The 22,207-nt window shown below is 38.0% G+C and overlaps 1 protein-coding gene across 3 annotated transcripts in view; it reads right to left on the bottom strand.

Annotated features, from left to right (window-relative positions):
* The window catches only part of IGF2BP3 (insulin like growth factor 2 mRNA binding protein 3), a 108,809-nt gene that overhangs the window by 60,115 nt on the left and 26,487 nt on the right, over nt 1–22,207 (bottom strand). For all 3 annotated transcript variants that reach the window (XM_056519792.1, XM_056519793.1, XM_056519791.1), the window contains exon 3: nt 4,910–4,958. In XM_056519792.1, the coding sequence (XP_056375767.1) occupies nt 4,910–4,958 (49 nt within the window). The remainder of the gene's footprint in view (nt 1–4,909; nt 4,959–22,207) is intronic.

Below are 22,207 nucleotides of genomic sequence, written 5' to 3'. Positions count from 1 at the left end.
GATGATGTCAATACGCTGCTGCGCACGTCATCCAATAGGAACGGCGTACGCAGCGGCGTAATGACTTCGCTACGCAGGCCCAGTAAGGCCTTGCGGAAGACAGAAGAGGACCGGAGAAGACAGAAGAGGACCGGAGAAGACAGAAGAGGACCGGAGAAGACCAGGAGAGCCCAGCAGAGGCCCGGGATCACCATCGGGAGCAGCGGGGACACCATCTCGAGCGGCGGGGACAGGTGAGTACAGCTTCCTATACTTTACATTGCACGAAACCCTCAACATACGATGGATTCGACAAACGATGGCTCGTTTGGAACGAATTACCATCGTATGTTGAGGGACCACTGTAATATATATGTGTGTGTGTGTGTGTGTGTGTGTGTGTGTATATGTGTATATGTGTGTGTTGGTATGAGTAAGGCCCGGTGCCGCCAGCCGAAACACGTCACTTCCATGTCCATCTTGTGTTCTGTATGCAATACTTAATAAACCGCACCTTCTGCATTAGTCTGCACCGGATCTGCTTTTCTCTCTACACTCCAATCAAAGGTGTAAGTCCGCACCTGTCCGAATCAGTTGGTCTAGGCCGGGTGAGCTGACCTCCACTTCTCTCTTGCATACACACATACACACAACATTTACGGCCATGACTGTATATGTGGAACCCCTGAAATTTTTCTAGAAAATTAAGTCTCTCACAGAGAAGGATTGCAGTAACACATGTTTTGCTATACACATGTTTATTCCCTTTGTGGGAGATTTATCAAAACCTGTGCAGAGGAAAAGTTGGTGAGTTGCCCATAGCAACCAATCAGATCACTTTCATTTTTGAAAAGGCCTCTGCAAAATTAAAGAAATGCGATTGGTTGTTATGGGCAACTGGCCAACTTTTTCTCTGCACTGGTTTTGATAAATCTCCCCCTTTGTGTGTATTGGAACTAAACCAAAAAAGGGAGGAAAAATAAGCAAATTGGACATAATGTCACACCAAACTCCAAAAAATGGGCTGGACAAAATTATTGGCATCCTTAAGTTAATATTTGGTTGCACACCCTTTGGAAAAAAATAACTGAAATCAGTTGCTTTCTATAACCATCAATAGGCTTCTTACACCTCTCAGTCGGAATGTTGGACCACTCTTCCTTTGCAAACTGCTCCAGGTCTCTTATTGGAAGGGTGCCTTTTCCCCAACAGCAATTTTAAGATCTCTCCACAGGTGTTCAATGGGATTTAGATCTGGACTAATTGCTGTTCACTTCAGATCTCTCCAGAGCTTTGTTGCCTTCCATTTCTGGGTGCTTTTTGACGTATGTTTGGGGTCATTGTCCTGCTGGAAGACCCAAGATCTCAGACACAAACCCAGCTTTCTGAAACTGGGCTGTACAGTGCGACACAAAATCCATTGGTAATCCTCAGATTTCATGATGCTTTGTACACATTCAAGGCACCCAGTGCCAGAGGCAGCAAAACAACCCCAAAACATCATAGGAACCTCCACCATATTTCACTGTAGGTACAGTGTTCTTTTCTTTGTAGGCCTCATTCCATTTTCTGTAAACAGTAGAATGATGTGCTTTACCAAAAAGCTCGATCTTGGCCTCATCTGTCCACAAGACGTTTTCCCAGAAGGATTTTGCCTTACTCAAGTTCATTTTGGCAAAATGTAGTCTTGCTTTTTTTAAGGTCTCTGTGTCAGCAGTGGGGTCCTCCTGGGTTTCCTGCCATAGCATTTCATTAGATTTAAATGTCGACGGATAGTTTGCGCTGACACTGAGCCTGCAGGACAGCTTGAATATCTTTGGAACTTGTTTGGGGCTGCTTATCCACCATCCAGACTATCCTGGGTTGACACCTTTCATACATTTTTCTCTTACATCCATGCCCAGGGAGATTAGCTACAGTGCCATGGGTTGTAAACTTCTTGATAATGTTGCACACTGTGGACAAAGGCAAATCTAGATCTCTGGAGATGGACTTGTAACCTTTAGATTGTTGATATTTTTCCACAATTTTGGTTCTCAAGTCCTCAAACAGTTCTCTTCTCTTTCTGTTGTCCATGCTTAGTGTGGCACACACACACACACACAATGCAAATACTAAGTGAACTTCTCTCCTTTTTATCTGCTTTCAGGTGTGATTTTTATATTGCCCACACCTGTTACTTACCCCAGGTGAGTTTAAAGGAGCATCACATGCTTGAAACAATCTTATTTTTCCACAATTTTGAAAGGATGCCAATAATTTTGTCCAGCCCATTTTTGGAGTTTGGTGCGTTTTTCCCCCCTCCCTTTTATGGTTTAGTTCCAATACACAGGGAACATGTATAGCAAAACATGTGTTACTGCAATCCTTTTCTGTGAGAAATACTTCATTTTCTAGAAAAATTTCAGGGTGCCAAAATTTACAGCCATGACTATACACACACATATGCAAAGCAGCTCATCACACCACCTTCTCAGGTAGCGTGCCCTAGAAACTGCTTTAGCTCCAGTTGCGGAACCGATTGGGTTTTATGCAAAGCTAGAATTCTCCCCAGAAGGGAAGACGACCTATCTGTAGACAGCTATTTTGAGGTTGTTGCACCTCGTCCGTACAGAGCAGGGTGATCTGGCTTGGCTGATCACTCTGTTCTGCCAAGCCAGATCACCCTGCTCTGTACGGACGAGGGTCTAACAACCCGAAACAGCTGTCTACAGATGGGTCTTCTTCCCTTCTGGGGAGAATTCTGGCTTGGCATAAAACCCAATCAGTTTTTGAGACTCCGTAACTGGAGCTAAAGCTGATTCTAGAGTATACTACCTGAGAAGGTGGTGTGATGAGCTGCTTTGCATATTCCTTTACCCAGTAACCCGCGGAGTGCTAATGGCCTTTTTGAATTTCCGTACACCGGAAGCGGTGCCCCTTTCTGAGGAAAATGCTTCATTCATAAATATATTATAGATCTACACACACACACACACTTTTTATTAGTAGTTACCTTAAGTTAAAACTGTTACACTAAGCTGAATTGTTACTCATTTTTCAATCCCCAATATTTTGTTTACAGCCAGTGTTCTCAGGTAGGTGTGTCCTTCCACACTAGACAGCACTAGAGGAGATCTACTTTGTATAATTTGTTTCCCAGGGAAGCACTGTAAGGCTTATAAGATACCACACGAGTTAGGCGGTAATATGTATTTTTGGGAAAGCGCCAAAGTTTGATATACAGGAGTCTATAATTTGATGCAAAAGCTCTTTTTCATAGCCTATATTCTCCCCTGCAAACTGCCTTGTGTGTGCTTCCCTCACTATTTACAGCCTGCATGAGCTGCCCTCCAAGTATGTTCTACCAGCTGTCCAAACAGAGCTGCTGTGTACAACTCCCTCCCGCTTCCAGTTATCTCTAATACTAAAAGAGCAAAGGGGGAGATTTATCAAAACCTGTGCAGAGGAAAAGCTGTCAAGTTGCCCATAGCAACCAATCAGATCGCTTCTTTCATTTTTAACAAGGCCTCTACAAAATTAAAGAAGCCATCTGATTGGTTGCTATGGGCAACTTTTCCTTTGCACTAGATTTGATAAATCTCCCCCTTTGAGCCCAAAAGCAGCATGATAAATAGTAAAATCTTTAAAAAACAACTATTTAGAATGCACAATTTTGCATTCAAGAAAAAAAAATTATAAATATAGTTCAACTCGTAAGAGGAGTTTACACATACACCAGACCTATAAGTGATCTTACAAAAGGAGATTATCTGTTCTTTACACCCACATATTTTTTAAGATCGTACCAACTCATCTTCCGTGCCTTTTATGATCTTTCTAAACGGAAACCTGCTGTTTGTATGCTACAATGCGACACCTACAAGATTGGGCATATAAATATGCAAAACTCTTATGCCAAAGGATATTAAACTAGTACCATCAATAAGAAGACAGAACAAAATCTACCAGAAAAATATATATATATCATTTTATTGTAACTATGATAAAAATACAAAAAAAAAAAAAAACACAGGGGAAGATTTATAAAAATTTGGTGCAGAGGAAGAGTGGAGCAGTTGTCCACAGCAACCTGATTGCGTCTTTCATTTTTTAGAAGCCTTGTTAAAAAAAGAAGCAATCTCATTGGTTATTATGGGCAACTGCGCCACTCTTCCTCTACACTAGTTTTGATAAATATATCCCAAAGTTCATGGAGTGATGGGCAAAAACCACTGAAAAGAGAATACATGTCTATGAACATAGAATGCAATTATCCCTATACACCACAGATATGGCACTATGTCCATTTTATTTTACTATATAAATCAATATATGACTGCATATTCACATTTACCATCGTAGTATTCGACTGCAGTGGTTTTTTGCCATCAATCCATGTACTTTGTTTGCAGCCATAATCTGCATTTTTATCATGATTACAATAAAAAAAAAAAAAAAATTATGCTTTGTTATTTTATTCTTTGTCTTCTTATTAGTGGTACACACTACAAATGTGAAATGCAGGTTTTTTTTTTTAAACCACATTAGATCAGTTTTCTGCCAAATGAGACAAATCCACAGACATCAATTTAGATTTATACCGGACAGAAACTGGTCAGATCTCTGTTCATAGAAAGGCACCCTTAGCGACAAAAAGTGGACACATTTTATGTTACTCAATTTCTTCATAGCATTCATTTTAATCTCATGGACCAAAGTGGTCGGAGATTTCTACTTGCAACGACCGCAAACAGACAGATTGCCACTGCTGACAAAAGACACCCAAAAAAGCCTTCCAAAATTCAATGTATGCATGGACACTTGAGAGAGAAGCAGACCTACTTCTACAAAAGCACTTTAGGTGGGTTTTGCATGCAGTAAGAAACTCAAGAGTTAATCAAAAGCTAAAACATAAATACGGTATATAAAAGACAGAAGACATACATACCTCCCACTGTAGATGTGGTGGTATATTTCGGATTTGTAGCTTCCGACTCCTAAGCCAAAAGGAAAGAAGAAAATTAATGTTACATTAATGAACAAAAGTCGTTGCATAGACATGCAGACATCTTAAAAGTGACTTGTACTTCACAGATATTATATATTATGATTATATTATATATATAAAATACTAAGCGAGTTCTGACTGTCTATGAGCTAATGGATCGCATACAATTGCAGCGGAATTCCTATCATTCCTGGTCTTTGAAGTTGAAATCATTCAATTAGCTCACTTCATATCCATCCGGACCCCTTTCTCTAACCGCCCCCAATCCTCCTCCCCCCCCCCCCCCACCCATGTTTGGGGAGGGGAAAGGGTTTTGTCCGGCCCCTTCCCTACAAGTCATGCTTTCTTTTACAGGATAATCACTCTGGTGGGCTACAGAACTCAACAATGTAGATGACTCACGTCTGGTGCTTCTCTGGTTAAGGAGTCTGCAAAGAGACATTTCTTATGTAGAATTACAGCCAGACATTTGCGGTAGTGAAGTGCCTGCTGAACAGTGTGTTTAAAAGATGAACAAGCAAATGCCTGAAATGCCACATACTCCCTGGGATTCCCAAGAATGCACATGCAAAATATACATAGACAGTATTTTCACTCTCTATATTCCAGACTCAAAAGTTACAATATACTAGTAAATAGAAACTTCTTGACAATGTAAAATCTGTGCATATTCTACTAGTAATATGCAACTTCGGATAAGTAAATCCATTTCACACAGGTTTTGGGATGCTATTTGACTACTAAAATCACTGTACCAATCAGATTTTACCCATAAAAATGAAATTATGAATTTCAAGCCCCACAATGGTAAGGTGCTAAGCACTACAAAAAGTATTTTGGCACAAAAAAAGTTGAGGTTTCTAGTGGATATTTAGCATACTTCTCTATTACATTGGTTTTGGACTGAGTGTAATTTTGCGTGTATATTTTCTAATCTTTTATTCACAATTTTTTTTTTTTATTTCTCAAACATCTGTTTGCACCATGCTTTCAACAAAAGTCACTAGCTAGGCATTTGTGCATGCAGTGGTTATGAGTATCATGTGCATAAAAAAAAACAAAAAAATAAAAAAAAAAACACACAAATACAGTGCAAACCCACCAAAAATTCCCAAATCTACACCACCCTAAGCAGAGCTCTAGAAAAAAAAATGCTTTCTTACACATTTTTTATTTCACAGCCTTCTTTAGTGTACTTGCGCAAAAAAAAAAAAACACATTGTTCAAACTAAAATGTCCCTCAACTCAAAAAAATTCAATGCAAACAAAAAAAAAATATAAAAAAAAAAAACACACAACAACCCTTAAAGAAAAAAAAAACAAAAACAATAACTCAACTCAACTAAACTGCAAACTCAACTAAAAATATACAAACTCATCAACTAAAAATATGCAGTTCAGGTGAACATTGGTTGCATGTACAATGTAACTTATTGGAGAACCGTAATACCTAAAAAAGGGGTAACTACTGGTGGCATAAAGTTAAACAGATTTGTAAATTACTTTTTTAAATAAAGATCTTAAGCCTTCTGGTACTTATCAGCTCCTGTATAATACAGAGGAAGTTGTGTAGTTCTTCTCGGTCTGAACACAGTGCTCTCTGCTGACACCTCTGTCTGTCAGGAACTGTCCAGAGCAGGAGAGGTTTGCTATAGCGATATGCTCCTATTCTGGACAGTTCCTGAGACGGACAGAAGTGTCAGAAGAGAGCACTGTGGTCAGCCAAAAATAAAAAATAAAAAACAACTAGACAACCTGTAGTATATAGCGGCAGATAGGTAATGGAAGTATTAACATTGTTTATATAGAAGTCATTTACAAATCTGTTTAACTTTATGGCACTCGTTTTAAACAAAAAATAATAATTTCCACTGTATTCCTTCAACTGCTTCATATTAGTACAAATTAATAAGAACACAATTGTGTACAGCAGAGATAAAAAGCAATCTCCTGCTTAACAGTTTTGAGTGGGGTGGGAAAAAAAAAAAAGCAATCTGTAATGTGTCACAATTTTTTTTTTACAAAAATGTACAATATACTGTGAAGAAAAAATGTAAAGACAAAAAAAAAATGTATTTAAATAAAAATAAAAGGGAGGGTCCCAGTGTATTTTTTTGTTTATTCATTTAATTAATTTAATTTATATAAATTTTTGTATTCCATCTTTGTGAAATATTAGATCCCTACAGAAAGGACAACTTAAAGTGAATGTCTAGCCTAGAACAAATTATTTTGTTTAAACAGATTATAGCAGTTGTCTCCAAAATGTGGACCTTCACATGTTGCAAAACTACAACTCCCTGCATACTTTGGAGACCGCTGGTTTAGAGCCAAATACTGAAACTTTTTTTAGCCCACTATTCTGTTTCCGGAGCTGTTTTTATTAGTATTTAGCAATATGCTTTACATAAAGTCCCATGGGCCATAGACAACAATAGACAGGAGCTATCCTATTGACATGAATGGGAAAGGATACTAGGTGTGCACTGTGAGGGCTGTGTCATCTTTTGACATTTGTGTCATCTTTTACTGTATTTTTGTCTATAAGGGTAATAAGGAGACTGCTGGAAAGTGACTTGAGAGGTCAGCATTATTTTCCAATACAAAGAAAAAAACATCACCAAAAATATGGTTAACATAAAAACTTGATTTAAACAATAGGTAATTTCCTTACAACATTAGGTGTAAAAGGAAGGGCTGTCCTACACATGTACAGACTTTGTAGCAATATGCTACAAGAGCACAAAAACGCTTATTTTAAGAAAACTTTAAGGCTGGGTTCACACGAATGGAATCACGGGCTGTAATTGTGGCAGCCAGTGCAGACAATAATCTGCGGTAGGATCACATTGCCATCCCCATAGATGGCAATGCAATTCTGAGCAGATTGGCAAAAGAATGTTCATTCTTTGAGAGGGACAGACTCAGAAATGCACTGCCGTTTATGGGGACAGCAATGTGGTCCCAGCGCTGACTACTGTCTGCACTGCTCACCATCTGGATCTCCAGCCACAGAACACAAAATCTAAAATATTTTAAATCAGACATTAGTCTAACTATTTTTTAAAGAAACCCCTATGTAGCAATATAATTTTAAATTACCGTATATACTCAAGTATAAGCCGACCCGAAAATAAGCCGAGGCCCCTAATTTCACCCCAAAAACCCAGGAAAAGTTATTGACTCGACTATAAGCCTAGGGTGGGAAATACATCATCCCCCCATGTCATCATCCCCCCCTGTCATCATCCAGACCCCCGTCATTAACACCCCCTCATCATCACCGCCTGTCAATCCCTTCTCAGTTGTCTTCAACCTGCGGACCTCCAGATGTTTCAAAGCTATAACTCCCAGCATGCCCGGACAGCCGTTGGCTGTCCGGGCATGCTGGGAGTTGTAGTTTTGCAACATCTGGAGGTCCGCAGGTTGAAGACCACTGATAAGGGATTGACAGGTGGACAGGCCGGGACCATCCCCTCACAGCTAAAGCCAAAAACGTTTTTTTTGTTCACTCGTGTATAAGCCGAGGGGGGCGTTTTCAGCACGAAAAATCGTGCTGAAAAACTAGGCTTATACTCGAGTATATACGGTAAACCAATCTTAAAACATGAGCAATTAATACCTATTGACCGTTATCTATGAAATTATTGTACAAAAAAAAAAAATTTAATTTTTTTTATTTAGTTTTTTTGCACACACTTAAATCTACAAAATCAATATGTGTCATTCTTACCAACCACAATAATAATCCAGCAGTACCAACACAGAACAGAAGTGGTCACATAGCATTTACAAAAAAAAAGTAGTCAAGTTTATTTTTTTGGTTATTAGAAATTAAGGCTGCAGGTCTAACAGTCGCCTTTAGGATAGGTTTCCACAAAGGTTTTATTCTGGCGTTTTTTGGAAAATGGTCACTGCAGTTTTTGTACCAAAGCCAGAAGTGGATCTAGTAGAAAGAAAAAAGTATAAGTCTGTCTTTGATATTTACCATTCCATTTATATACACTTCTGGCTTTTACTCAAAAACTGCAGTGGCAGTTTTCCAAAAAACGCCAGAAAAAATAACCTGTGTGGAAACCTAGCCTAAGGGTACGTTCAGACGAGCGGATCCACAGCGAAGGACCCCTACCGCGTGCCTTTAGATGTGCCTGCTCGGAGCGGCACTACACCGATACGAGCAGACACACTGCTGCGATGTGCTAGTCGTCGTGCATGTGTAGTGTACTCGCACACATCAGGGGTCGCTCCCCGAGCTAAGCCGAGAGCAGCCGCGATGTGCGAGTATAATGCGCAAGCGCGCAGTGACTTGCACATCGCAGCGTGTCTGCTCATAGCGGTGCATTGCCGCTCCGAGCAGGCACATCTAAAGGTTAGAGTAAACCCTTTAAAGTGCTGCTTATCAGTCAGATCTGTATGTAATGGCTTCCGGAGGCATGTGAGTAAGTAGCATTCGTAAGAACAGTTATTGGCTGTCAGTCTAATAAAATATAACTGCAGTCAGCCTGTCCTCAGCCTAAAATGGCTGGCTACACATGCCAGTAGACTACATCTGATGATGAACAGGCATCAGCATTTTAAAAGGGGTACTCTGGTGGAAAAAATGTTTAAATGTATTTATTTCATTTATTTTAAAATCAAATTGTGTCAGAAATGTAAACAGATTTGTAAATTACTTCTATTAAAAAAATCTTAATCCTTCCAGTACCTATTTGCTGCTGTATACTACAGAGGAAATTATTTAATTTTGGTATTTCTTTTCTGTCACGACCACAGTACTCTCTGCTGAAACCTTTGTCCATGTCAGGAATGGTCCAGAGTAGGAGAAAATCCCCATAGCAAACATATGCTGCTCTGGACAGTTCCTAAAATGGACAAAGGTGTCAGCAGAGGGCACTGTGGTCGTGACAAAATAGAAATCCAAAAAGAAAATAAATTTCCTCTGTAGTATACAGCCGCTAATAAGTACTGGAAGGATTAGGGATTTTTTAATAGAAGTAATTTTCAAATCTGTAACTTTCTAGTACCAGTTGATAAATAAAAAAATTTAGAGTTTTCCCACCGGAGTGCCCTTTTCTCCACTCTCCTGTCACAAGGCTTAAAAAAAAAAAAAAGTTAAGAAATTTTAATATTCATCAGATGGGCGGGCATAGCACTGCGTATAGAGGAGCTCGGCAAGCCACTACGGAGAGGGTTGGACAGAATTATGTAAGTAACCCTCTCTTTTTAATGCTGTTCATCCGCACAATAACCCAGTGTATTGGGCTTAGTGCGGGTGAACATAACGTCAGTTTTATTTAATTTTTTATTTTTATTTTTTTCAGATTACTGTTTTATTAGTCTATAGTCATATTTAAACTGATATTTTAGTAATTTTTTCCATTTTAAAAGTATATAAGTTGATTGCTAAAAATTTGCATTGTCCAAATAAATAAATAAAAAAAATTTTTTTTTTTTTTTTGACAGGACAGAATAAGGCTCCTTTCACACTACACTGTTGTCCAGTTGTCTCAAACCCTGAGCCCTAATATATATATTTCTACAGACAAACTACAATCTGACACCTTGGGTATAGGTGTCTAATTAGGTAGCCCGGGTTTATTTGGTGGGGAGTCAGACAAGAGCCTCTTCAACTCTTCTATATTATAGATTTGTAAATTACTTCTATTAAAAAAATCTTAATCCTTCCAATAGTTATTAGCTTCTGAAGTTTAGTTGCTGTTTTCTGTCTAACTGCTTTCTGATGACTCACGTCCCGGGAGCTGTCCAGCTCTTATGGGGATATTCTCCCATCATGCACAGCTCCCGGGACGTGACATCATCATTGAGCAGTTAGACAGAAAACTTCAGAAGTTAATAACTATTGGAAGGATTAAGATTTTTTAATAGAAGTAATTTACAAATCTGTTTAACTTTCCGGAGCCAGTTGATAGATAAATATAAAGTTTTTGCCTGGAATACCCCTTTAAAACTAAAAAAAAATAAAAAAAATAAAAATAAAAAAGGATAAAGATATACACATTCCCTTTAATGGCAGCTAATTGAATAGGAGTAAACTAATATGGTACATCCACATGTTGTAGATTTTGGTGCAGATTCGGCAAATAAAAAAACTGCAGATTTATTGCTGTTTTTGACTATCATTGAAATGGATAAAAAAGTAAAAAAAAAATAATCTGCAATAGATCAAAATAAGGCAGGTTCACATGGCACTGAATTCTGAATGAATTTATAGCCAATACACTTCAATGGGATTCCGCTGTCTAATTCACACAGCAAAATTTCTGCTGCAGAATTTTTATTGAAGTGAATTGGCAGAATTCAGTGCAGAAATTCTGCTGTGTAAAACCGGATTAATGAAAAGCTGCAGCAAAAATGCTACATGTGGCCCTACCCACATAGTACACAAGCAGCAGATCCGAAAAACAGTTTGCTGCATAAACAGCCCCATTCAGACACGAACACACAGAGATTTAAGCAAGAATTAAGATGAATGAGCCAATCACAGAAATCTGTAAAACTAATCTACTGTGTGTGATCATTCCCTTAAGGCTACTTCACAAGCAATTTTTCAGAGTTTAAAAAGCTTTAAATAAAAAAAAAAAATACTAAAATTGTTTACAGACAACAACAACCAAAACAGTCACAAATAGGCTTAATCTGGTTTGTTAATGATGGCAAGATTGTACATATCCAACAGTACATGTCAAATTACCCATTTGATGCCAATGTATGCTAGGAGTGTACAACATAAATGTCCCCAAAAGTGTATGGGGCCCCTAAGTGTAAAAAGCTGCATCTGTGTAAGGATCATTTACAAGGTCATCATTCTTAACACTTTTTCTACAAGTTCACACTGGGTGTTTTGGTTACTTTTAAAACCTAGTGGTTGACCCCATATGTCTCACCTACTAGTTCTCCAAAATACAACAAAACCACCCTTCCATGGAGATTTATCAAGCTGTATTATGGCAACCATTCACGGATCAGCTTTAAATTTCTCATACTGCTCTGTTAAAATGAGAGCTGAGCGCTTACTGGTTGATGTGAGAAAAATAGAATCTTACTATAGACAGCTTAATAATTCTCCCAGTTTCACAGGAGTATTTCCATCTCCTAGTAACATAGAAAGGCTCGATTCACACCACGTTTTTGCAATACAGTTCCCCTATCAGGTTTTTGATAAACTAATTCCTCAAAACCCTACTATACAAAAACGTGTGTACAAATTTTAATCCGTATACGGTTTGAAAAATGATGTCCGGTTGCATCTGTTTGAGAAAAAAATAACGTCTATGTTTTTGAACTTTTCACTCCATTATGAATAAGGTTTCACTTTCAAATTCCAAGAAAAAAAACTGTGCCAAGGCAAAAACCGTATGGTTAAAACCGTACGCACATACGGTTCCAATTGACTCCCATGTAAAAAATAAATAAATAAAAAAGTATATATATGTTTCAATACTTTTTCACCCGGACCAAAAGAAAAAGAAAAATAAATATAAAAATAAAAAAACAGTGGTAGGCTACGGTTTTGGGTATGGGAAAAAAAACTGACAAAACCATACAGGATGCAAAATGGACACAAACGAACGCATCTTTTGGCATACGGTTTTCAATATGGTTCCACACGTTTTTCAAATTGATAACGTATACGGGAACTGTATTGCAAAAATGTGAAGTGAACCCAGCCTAACATAGTTCATAAGGTTGAAAAAAGACCAGAGTCCATCAAGTTCAACCTATAACCCTACTGAGTTGATCAAGAGGAAGGCAAAAAAAAAAAAAAAAAAAACTCATACTAGAGGTAAAAATTTCTTCCAGATTCCAAATATGACATCAGAATAGATCCCTGGATCAACATTCTGTCCCTATAAATCTAGTATCCATAACCTATAATGTTTTTACTCTCCAAAAATGTATCCAGACCCCTTTGGAACTCTCTTCCTGAGTTCACAATGACTACCTCCTCCAGAAGAGAGTTCCATATTCTCAGGGTAAAGAACCCCCATCTGTGCTGGTGTAGAAACCTTTTTTCCCCTCTAAATGTAGAGTATGCCCCCTTGTTATAGATACAGTCCTGGATATAAATAGATCCAGGGATAGATCTCTGTACGGTCCTCCGATATATTTATACAGTTATTAGATCTCCCCTAAGCTTTTTTCTTTTCTTCACTAAATAACCCCAATTTTGATAATCTTTCTGGGTACTGTAGTCCTCCCATTCCCCTTATTACCCTGGTTGCCCATCTTTGAACCCTCTCCAGCTCCACTATATATCTTTCTTGTACACTGGTGCCCAGTACTGTACACAGTATTCTGTGTGGTCTGACTAGTGATTTGTACATCAGTAGAATTATTTCGTTGTCATGGGCATCTATGCCCCTATTGATGCACCCCATGATTTTATTTGCCTTGGCCGCAGCTGCCTGACACTGGTTACTACAGCTAAATTTACTATTAACTAAGACTCCCAAGTCCTTTTCCATGTCAGTCGTCCCAAGAGTTCTCCCATTTAATCCATAATCCCAGCCCGGATTTTTCTTCCCCATGTGCATTACCTTACATTTATCAGTGTTCAACCTCATCAGCCACTTCTCAGCCCAAACCTCCAACCTATCCAGATCCATTTGTAACAGTGCACTGTCCTCTATAGTGTTTACCGCTTTACAGAGTTTAGTATCATCTGCAGATATTGATACTTTACTATTCAACCCCTCTACAAAGGTCATTCATGAATATATCAAAATAGGATCCAAGACTGACCCCTGTTGTACCCCACTAGTAACAGTCACCCAATCAGATTAAGTACCATTAATAACCACCCTCTGTTTCCTATCACTGAGCCATTTATTTAACCACTTGCACAAATTCTCCCCCAGCCCAATCCTTCTCATTTTATACGGCTTTGTATCAAAATTGTTTGGAAAAATCCATATATACACACACACACACACACACACACACACACACACACACACCATCCAGCGGTTCCCCCTGGTCCAGTCTGGAGCTCACCTCCTCATAACAGCTGATCAGGTTAGTTTGACAGGACCAATCCCTCATAAATCCATGCTGATATGGGTCATATATTTTTATCAATATATTCCAAAATAGCATCTCTTATAAAACAGTCGTACAATTTACATACAATGGGGATTAATCTAACAGGCCTATAATTTCTGGGGTCACCTTTTGACCCCTTTTTAATTATTGGCACCACATTTGCTATGCGCCAGTCCTGGGGAACAGACCCTGTCACTATAGAGTTAACCTTGTAGGACACATCCAGTACAATATTTTTGCAAATACATTTATTTAGCAAATTTGCCTCCTTCTCATTTCATCCTTTTGTTTCCTACGTTACAGACCGCCACTCCACTCTAGAAACAGTGGTCAGGCGTGGAGTAGTGGTCTTTGATCTAGGCAACAAGTGGTCAACAAGGACAGTAAAGGAGCAAGACTATCAGGAGAAGGAGGCAAATTTTCTAAAATAAGTTTGCTAAAATATTTAACTGGAAGTTTAACTACATTAGTGGAGATTGGAATACCTGATAAAGTCTTGAGCAAGTGAAGATTAACAGCTCCGTCTCCCAGGGACCAGCGAGTGATGGAGAATTATACAGATGCTAGTATTAAAACTGTAATTTTGTGTTGACAAATTCACTTACAAACTTGTATATTAGTTTAAGGTTACAAAGCCATAAACAAAAAACACTTCTAGTTAAAGCACTAAAAGCCCTATGGTGGGGGGGAAAAAAAAAAATAAATGATATTTTTATATTAATATATATACATACATATATATACACACTATATATATACACACACACTATATATATATACACACACACACACACACTATATATATATATATATATATATATATATATACACACACACACACTATATATATATATATATATATATACACACATATACATATATATATATATATATATACATACATACACACACACACCTAGACTGCTTACACACTAAACTCCATGTCACTGCTTCACAACTGGTTTAGTTAAGCTGAATGAATTCTATAGTGAATATTCTCAATGGAAAAAAAGAAAAACAAAGTACAAACGTCAATAACTTGCAAGAATGTGGTCACCAGGTGGCAGTGGTCTACTGCATTCTATGGAAGGCAGGCAACATGGCAAGCTTACGTCTTCCATTCATCCATTCTTTTCACAAAAGCACATTCAAACTGGTGGATTTAAGAAGAGTGTCTGGATAGCAGTAAAATGTTTGGGCACATTACTGGAGCATGGCCTTCCAAGTGCTGCAGAAATTTTCTAAAAGCTCACAAATTTGTAAGCCTTAATTTTCATGACCTACATTAATGTTTTGTTTGTCCTCATAATGGCTTAATAAAGTCTTAAAAACTTGGAAATTCTGCAAGTCATTTTTTCCTTTTGGCCAAAAAAAAAAAAGGTTAAATCTTTAGCCTATTTGACACGAAATTCAGACAAACTGCAACATAGTTTTTAATCTACACCAATTTTTGATACATGTCACCAGGCTTATGAAAAACGAGAAAAATACTAACATATTCATTCAATTGTACTTTGCAGCAGATTTTCAGTAGGGAAAATCCACAGTAGATCCACCATGTGTGCCCATGACCCAGTTTGTTAGCAGGTATGAATTGATTAAATATTTAAGCTGTGTTTTTCTGGCACCTGGTAATTGCATTACAAATGTATAATAAGTAGTAATTACAAAAAATCTGTCATTCATGAGCCGTGTATAAAGTTGTATATCTAATGTTTGACATTTCGTGTAAAACAGGACAAACACACACACAAACACTAGTGGGTTCACATGGTTGGTTTGTACCATTAAAAAGTAAAAAAAAAAAAAAAAACAACAACAAAAAGCAAATCAAAAACACAAAACTGATTAAATCTAGGTGGAAAAAAAGAATTTGTTTGTCTATTCCCACACAATGCTTTTCAAAAAAGTAGTGTTTAGATAATACAGCATTGTTTTCAGAACTAGGTGTGATCTTCTTATACCTCCCTCATTTAGTTCCACAAGCGAGAAATGTAAAAGCATGTGAAAATGATAGTTTGTACATGCAGAATCTCACTATTTTCTACATAGAACTTCCTAAAATAGTTCCTTGAAAGAAATGCTGCCTCCACTTACCACCTTCGAGCACACACACACAAAAAAATTCGAGATTTTTGCAAATAATTAGTATTTCATTCAACTGTGCTTAAATCTGCAAGATGCCTGTAATTTAAGAAGCAATAGACACCACTGAATGCATTTTTTTAAGCGAGGTGAAACAAAGAATTTTGGTCAGGGGTGTATTTTTTTTTTTTTTTTTTTTTTTTAAAGCCAAAACCAGAAGGGACCCAAATCACAGAAAAAGGTATTACAGGCAATTTTATTGCACTTTACATAGTATTTAGCTTTTCTGCAAACTGCCCCATTCATATCCCCAGCAGGAGATACGCTGCAATCCTGCAATAAAATCCGCCTATGTGAATGAGCCTTTAGGATACGTTCTCGTGTGCAATTTGCTGCAGATTTTCTTCTGCTTTATTTCCTACCCTTTAACATTAATGAGTAGGAAAATCAGCATCAAAAGACGCATGGGTGGAAAATCCACCTATGTTTTGTTTATTTATTTATTTAATTTATTTTTAAGTAACTCTTCTACAGCCTTCTGCTGTGCCCACTTTACAGGGAAATTCCTTAAAAGCAGCCCAATGAATCCAACCCCTACCTCTTGAACAAAACTTTAAACCAATTTATAACCAGGGTAAAGTGAAGCTTTGGTCAGGAGGGAAGATATTAGTCTCAAACCCTAAGGTTGAGATTTATCAAAACCTGTGTAGAGGAAGAGCGGTGCAGTTGCCCATAGCAACCAATCGAATTGCTGCTTTCATTCTTTAGAGGACTCTTTAAAAATAACTTTAAAAAATAAAAGAAGCAATCTGATTGGTTGCTATGGGCAACTGCACCACTCTTTTTACACAGGTTTAGATACATCTTCCACTAAGCCCCAAATGCTGCTTCTGAGGAGTCTACTGTGAACAGGACACAGCAGAAGGCTGTAGAAGAGAAATCGAACAAAACATGTATTCAATAATTATTGAGAAAATGTGTTGCTGCACGATTATAAGTAAGCAGCAGTAATAAAAAATTAAATAAAATATATATTTTATCTCCTTTAAATATATATTTTATCTCCTTTTGCAAGAATAAGGGTTTTCAAAAATAGTGTGCATTGTACTTCACCACTGCACATTATCACTGCAAAATGCACACCAAGTCAACCACGATAGTCTAAATGTTCAAGACCCTCACAGTAGTGCCAAAACTAGACTAGTAACATACTGGGGAAAAAAAATAAAAAATCCAGCATTTAGAAACTAGAAAAGCTGTTTCAAACTTAATTCCAATTTAGTTATTTAATTTATTTAAGAAGTGAAATAATTATCTCAAGAAATAAAAATGGCATGTGGCAAGTCATACAGGAAAAGGATTGCTTTACACCAGTGGCCGTCTTCTCTGCTGGTTGCTCCATAAGGTTTCATGTGCACACACAGCACATCATTTCCTCTGCTGAGATTGCCTCTCCATGCATTGCCACAGATTTCGATGTAGATTTCACTGTTTGAATAACAATGGCCAAAACCCATTGCAAATCTAAAAGAAACCTGGGAACAAAGCAAGATGCAGATTGGAAGACCTGCAGCACGCTTTTATATTCGTAAAGAGCTTGGCAGCTGTATGTGAATTAAGTTTGTATGCTGTATTGATGTGCGTAAAGGGGTACTCCAGTGGTGCCAGAAAGTTAAACAGATTTGTAAATGACTTCTATTAAAAAAAAATCTTAATCCTTCCAGTACTTATTAGTGGAGGAAATTTTATTTTTGGATTTCTTTTCTATCACAACCACAGTGCTCTCTGCTGACACCTGTGTCCATGTCAGGAACTGTCCAGAGCAGGAGAAAATCCCCATAGCAAACTTATGCTGCTCTGGACAGAGGTATCAGCAGAAAGCACTGTGGTTGTGACAGAAAAATCCAAAAATAAACTAATTTTCTCTGTAGTATACTGCCGCTAACAAGTACTTTACAAATCTGTTTAACTTTCTGGCACCAGTTGATGTAAAAAGGTTTCCACTGAGTTTAATACTATATTAGTTTGCAAAAATTTTGGAGTTGGGCAGTTTTTATTACAAATCTGCATGTTACTGCACTGTTATAAGTCTAAGGTAGTCTGAAAGACCATGTGGCTCAGGCTGCTATGCTTCACGTGTGTGTGTATGTGTATATTATATATATATATATATATATATATATATATATATATATATATATATATATATATTATGGGGCAATAAGAGGAAATCTCTTATGAACTGAGGCAGTAAATTACAAGAAACTATTCTTCCACAGAATCCTTGTGACATCTGATTACTCTACACAAATGTAGACAGGATTCATATATTATCCTCTCCATTTAATCACATGATTAATAAATTAAGCAACTAGAAAAACAAGGGGAGAAAGGGCAAAAAAGAAAAAAAATCCTATGTACATCATTAAGTTATTATACCCAAGAAAACATGCGAGAATTTAATATACAGTGAAATAATACTTATTAAGCAATCTGCCACAGAGACAATGGCAGGAGCACCCACTAACGTAGCGTATGGGCAATTTAATCATTATTAGTATGGCGCAGTTCACCTTTGGATTGTATAGCATAAAAAGGATGATGCACTGGCGTCATGAGAAAAAACAAAAAAACAAAAAAAAAAAACAGTTCTTTGGCATAGATTTGCCATGTACAAACTATAGTAACAATACATTTGTACACCACTTTTTGGTGTACCTTATACATGGCAATGCACGTTTACCCAAGTGAATCTTCCACACAAACTAATCTTACCTAAAAGACATTTAGCAACCTGACATACTGGTAATCATTACAAAATCCCACACATAGTAAGATACCTTCCTAAAAAGAAATGTACGATTTCCATGACACAAGGATTGAAGTTTTTTTTTTATTTTTTTTAATTTTTATTTTTTTTAAATCATTTTCTCTTTTTCAACCTTTGAGCCTATGAAGCAAAGTTTTAATACTGTGTAATAGGCTTTTTTTAGTATCTCTGTGCGCTGCTTTGTTTTGTTTTCATGCACAGGACCCACACCCAGAAGATCTGTAGTGCATTTTAATTTTTACTGTTGTCTCCCTTTCCAGCATGGCTATGCTGCAGTGGGTAGGAGGATAGCATTACATCATTAAAAGGATATTCGGGGCAAAAACATTTTATCCCCTATCCAAAGGGTAGGGGATAAGATGTCTGATTGTGGGGGGCCCGCTGCTGAGACTTGATCTCCCTGCAGCACCCGCATCACGCCCCCTCCCATAGACATGAATGGAGGGGGCGTGGCGTGATGTCACGTCCCCAGTCCCAGAAACCCGGAGGTTTCTGATACTGGAGATTCAGCACCTGCATAGAATGCGGGTGCTGCAGGGAGATCAAGTCTCAGCAGCGGGCCCCCCACAATCAGACATCTTATCCCCTATCCTTTGAATAGGGAATAAAATGTTTTTGCTCTGAATACCCCTTTAAGTCCCCTTCACACTTCTATCCACCCAAGCTACGCCCCCCTGGAGACCACGTGACTTAGGACATTATCTGTGGCCAGATGGAATACTGGGAATGGTCAGAGACAACAGTAAAATAAAAGCCTTTCACTACAGCACTTCTGTGTATGGGTCCAACGGATGAAAACAGGAGAAAGCAGCGCACAGAGGTAATCGGAGCATAATACACAGTATTATAACGTGGCGGCATGGTCCCACAGGCTGAAGAAAAAAAAAAATCCTGGAATACCCCCTTTAAAAAGGAATGTCACCATGTATTGTATACACTGCAGATTTATTTAACTATTTATAATGATTTACACAACAGAACATCCACAGCATATACAGTTTGTGAGAGCATACCTTATATCAATGTTTCATTAATACAATGTTAAATACAAAAAAAAAAAAAATGTTCAGACCCCAAATTTCCTATTACTAGACACCTTATGAGGTTTCTAGATGCACTGAACATTAACAAAACAGTGAATGTGGTTACTACATAGAAGGTATATTTCATCTGGCAACATGGAACCTGCGGTACTGCTACATATTCATTATTTAAGCTCAAATAAATGGTATGAGCATAAATTAATCTATGCCAAACAGTATAATATTTGGAGGGGGAATTGAATGATTTTATTTTAATTTTTGTAGGGGACAGGACACAAAATATTGTACTGTTCTTTACGGCTAGTTACTAAAACTCGAAAACACACCACAGTGCACAAGGGTGAAGGACACCACAGTGCACAAGGGTGAAGGACACCACAGTGCACAAGGGTGAAGGACACCACAGTGCACCAGGGTGAAGGACACCACAGTGCACCAGGGTGAAGGACACCACAGTGCACCAGGGTGAAGGACACCACAGTGCACCAGGGTGAAGGACACCACAGTGCACAAGGGTAAAGGACACCACAGTGCACAAGGGTAAAGGACACCACAGTGCACAAGGGTAAAGGACACCACAGTGCACAAGGGTAAAGGACACCACAGTGCACAAGGGTAAAGGACACCACAGTGCACAAGGGTAAAGGACACCACAGTGCACAAGGGTAAAGGACACCACAGTGCACAAGGGTAAAGGACACCACAGTGCACAAGGGTAAAGGACACCACAGTACACAAGGGTAAAGGACACCACAGTACACAAGGGTAAAGGACACCACAGTACACAAGGGTAAAGGACACCACAGTACACAAGGGTAAAGGACACCACAGTACACAAGGGTGTCCTTTGACTGTTCCTGAAAGCAATTCGTGATTCCCCCTTACCAGCGCTTCCTAATGTGAATGTAGACCGGAAGTGTATGCTGCATTCAGCCATTTTAGTATTATGGAGCCGAAACCTCTGATCTACTACTCATAGACAACAACTTCCCTTCATCTGCATGTATTTTAACCTTATGCATATAGCCTCAAGACTAGTCATGCCCCTGCACCTACTAAAGAGTCAGATACAAAAGGTTAAAAAACACAGCCCAAGGAAAGGCAGTTCACATGGACTCTAGGAGCTAGCAATGCAGAAGCCTTAATATATTAGTGTTTTTATATTTCATAGGCTGAAACCTTATGCTTAAAGAGTATGGCAATACATGCCATAGACTTCTTAAATAAAATATTCACATGCCAAAAATCATGAGACTGAAGAACTAGTAAGCTTTCAAAAGCTTGTAAAATTTATTTTTAAAATACATTACCATTGATGGGAATTTACTATGAAAAATTCTCTAAATTTACGCCGAAAATCAGGACACTTTTTGCACTGCACTATACGGTTTTTGCAAGGTGTCACAAAAAGGAGGCATGGTTAAATAGTTCAGATTTATTTAAAAATAATGCTCTAAAGCAGCGCAAGATGTACTACAAGGAAGAGTGTCTAACATATCTAGGAAGTTGCGCCAATTCTATCACACAACGGGCGCCACTGTGATAAATTCTGTGCATCTTTGCCTCCCCTAGTTTAAAAGCTGTCTGGATTTATGACAGTAGATCAAACAGTAAGTCTGTTTTAGGATCAGTAATATTGTTTGAGTATATAGTGAGCTGTAGGATACCTGCCTTGAATAGCCTGATGCTCAGTCAATCATTCCGCAATGATGACTAGCCATGGAGAAAGCAAAACAAAGGATCAGGTAGATGGCGATTTTATTTTTAAAATCAAATTTGCCCATCTGACCAACAAAATGCCTCAGTACAACCACAGGCGCCTGCCATGATAATAGCATGTAAACAGTGATCAGAGAGAAACAGCAGCACTTTATATTACAACACCCTAAATCTAAAGATTGCTGCAATATTATAAAAATATATATATATATATATATTATATAGGCTTCTCTATAGCAAATTCACATATACACAAGTCCAGAATCAGGCCAGGAAGAAAAATATATATAGAAAAAGGATAGAATTCTGGGCCATAATGCTTATAAATGAACTAGAAGACATTTCTCCATCCATGGTAGAACTGTGTTCCCTAAATTCTCTAGTGGAAGCAAGTTATTCGCTGAGCATCCAGAATTCAGATTATGTTCATATGGCAGGATAAATTACAAATGGACCCATCTAACAAGTCCCCCCATAAAGGGCCCTCATTTCCTAATG

The sequence above is a fragment of the Hyla sarda genome, chromosome 5, assembly GCF_029499605.1.
Source record: "Hyla sarda isolate aHylSar1 chromosome 5, aHylSar1.hap1, whole genome shotgun sequence".
NCBI lineage: Eukaryota > Metazoa > Chordata > Amphibia > Anura > Hylidae > Hyla > Hyla sarda.
The sequence above is the reverse complement of the archived record's forward strand: the minus strand, read 5'-3'. Positions and strand labels throughout refer to the sequence as shown.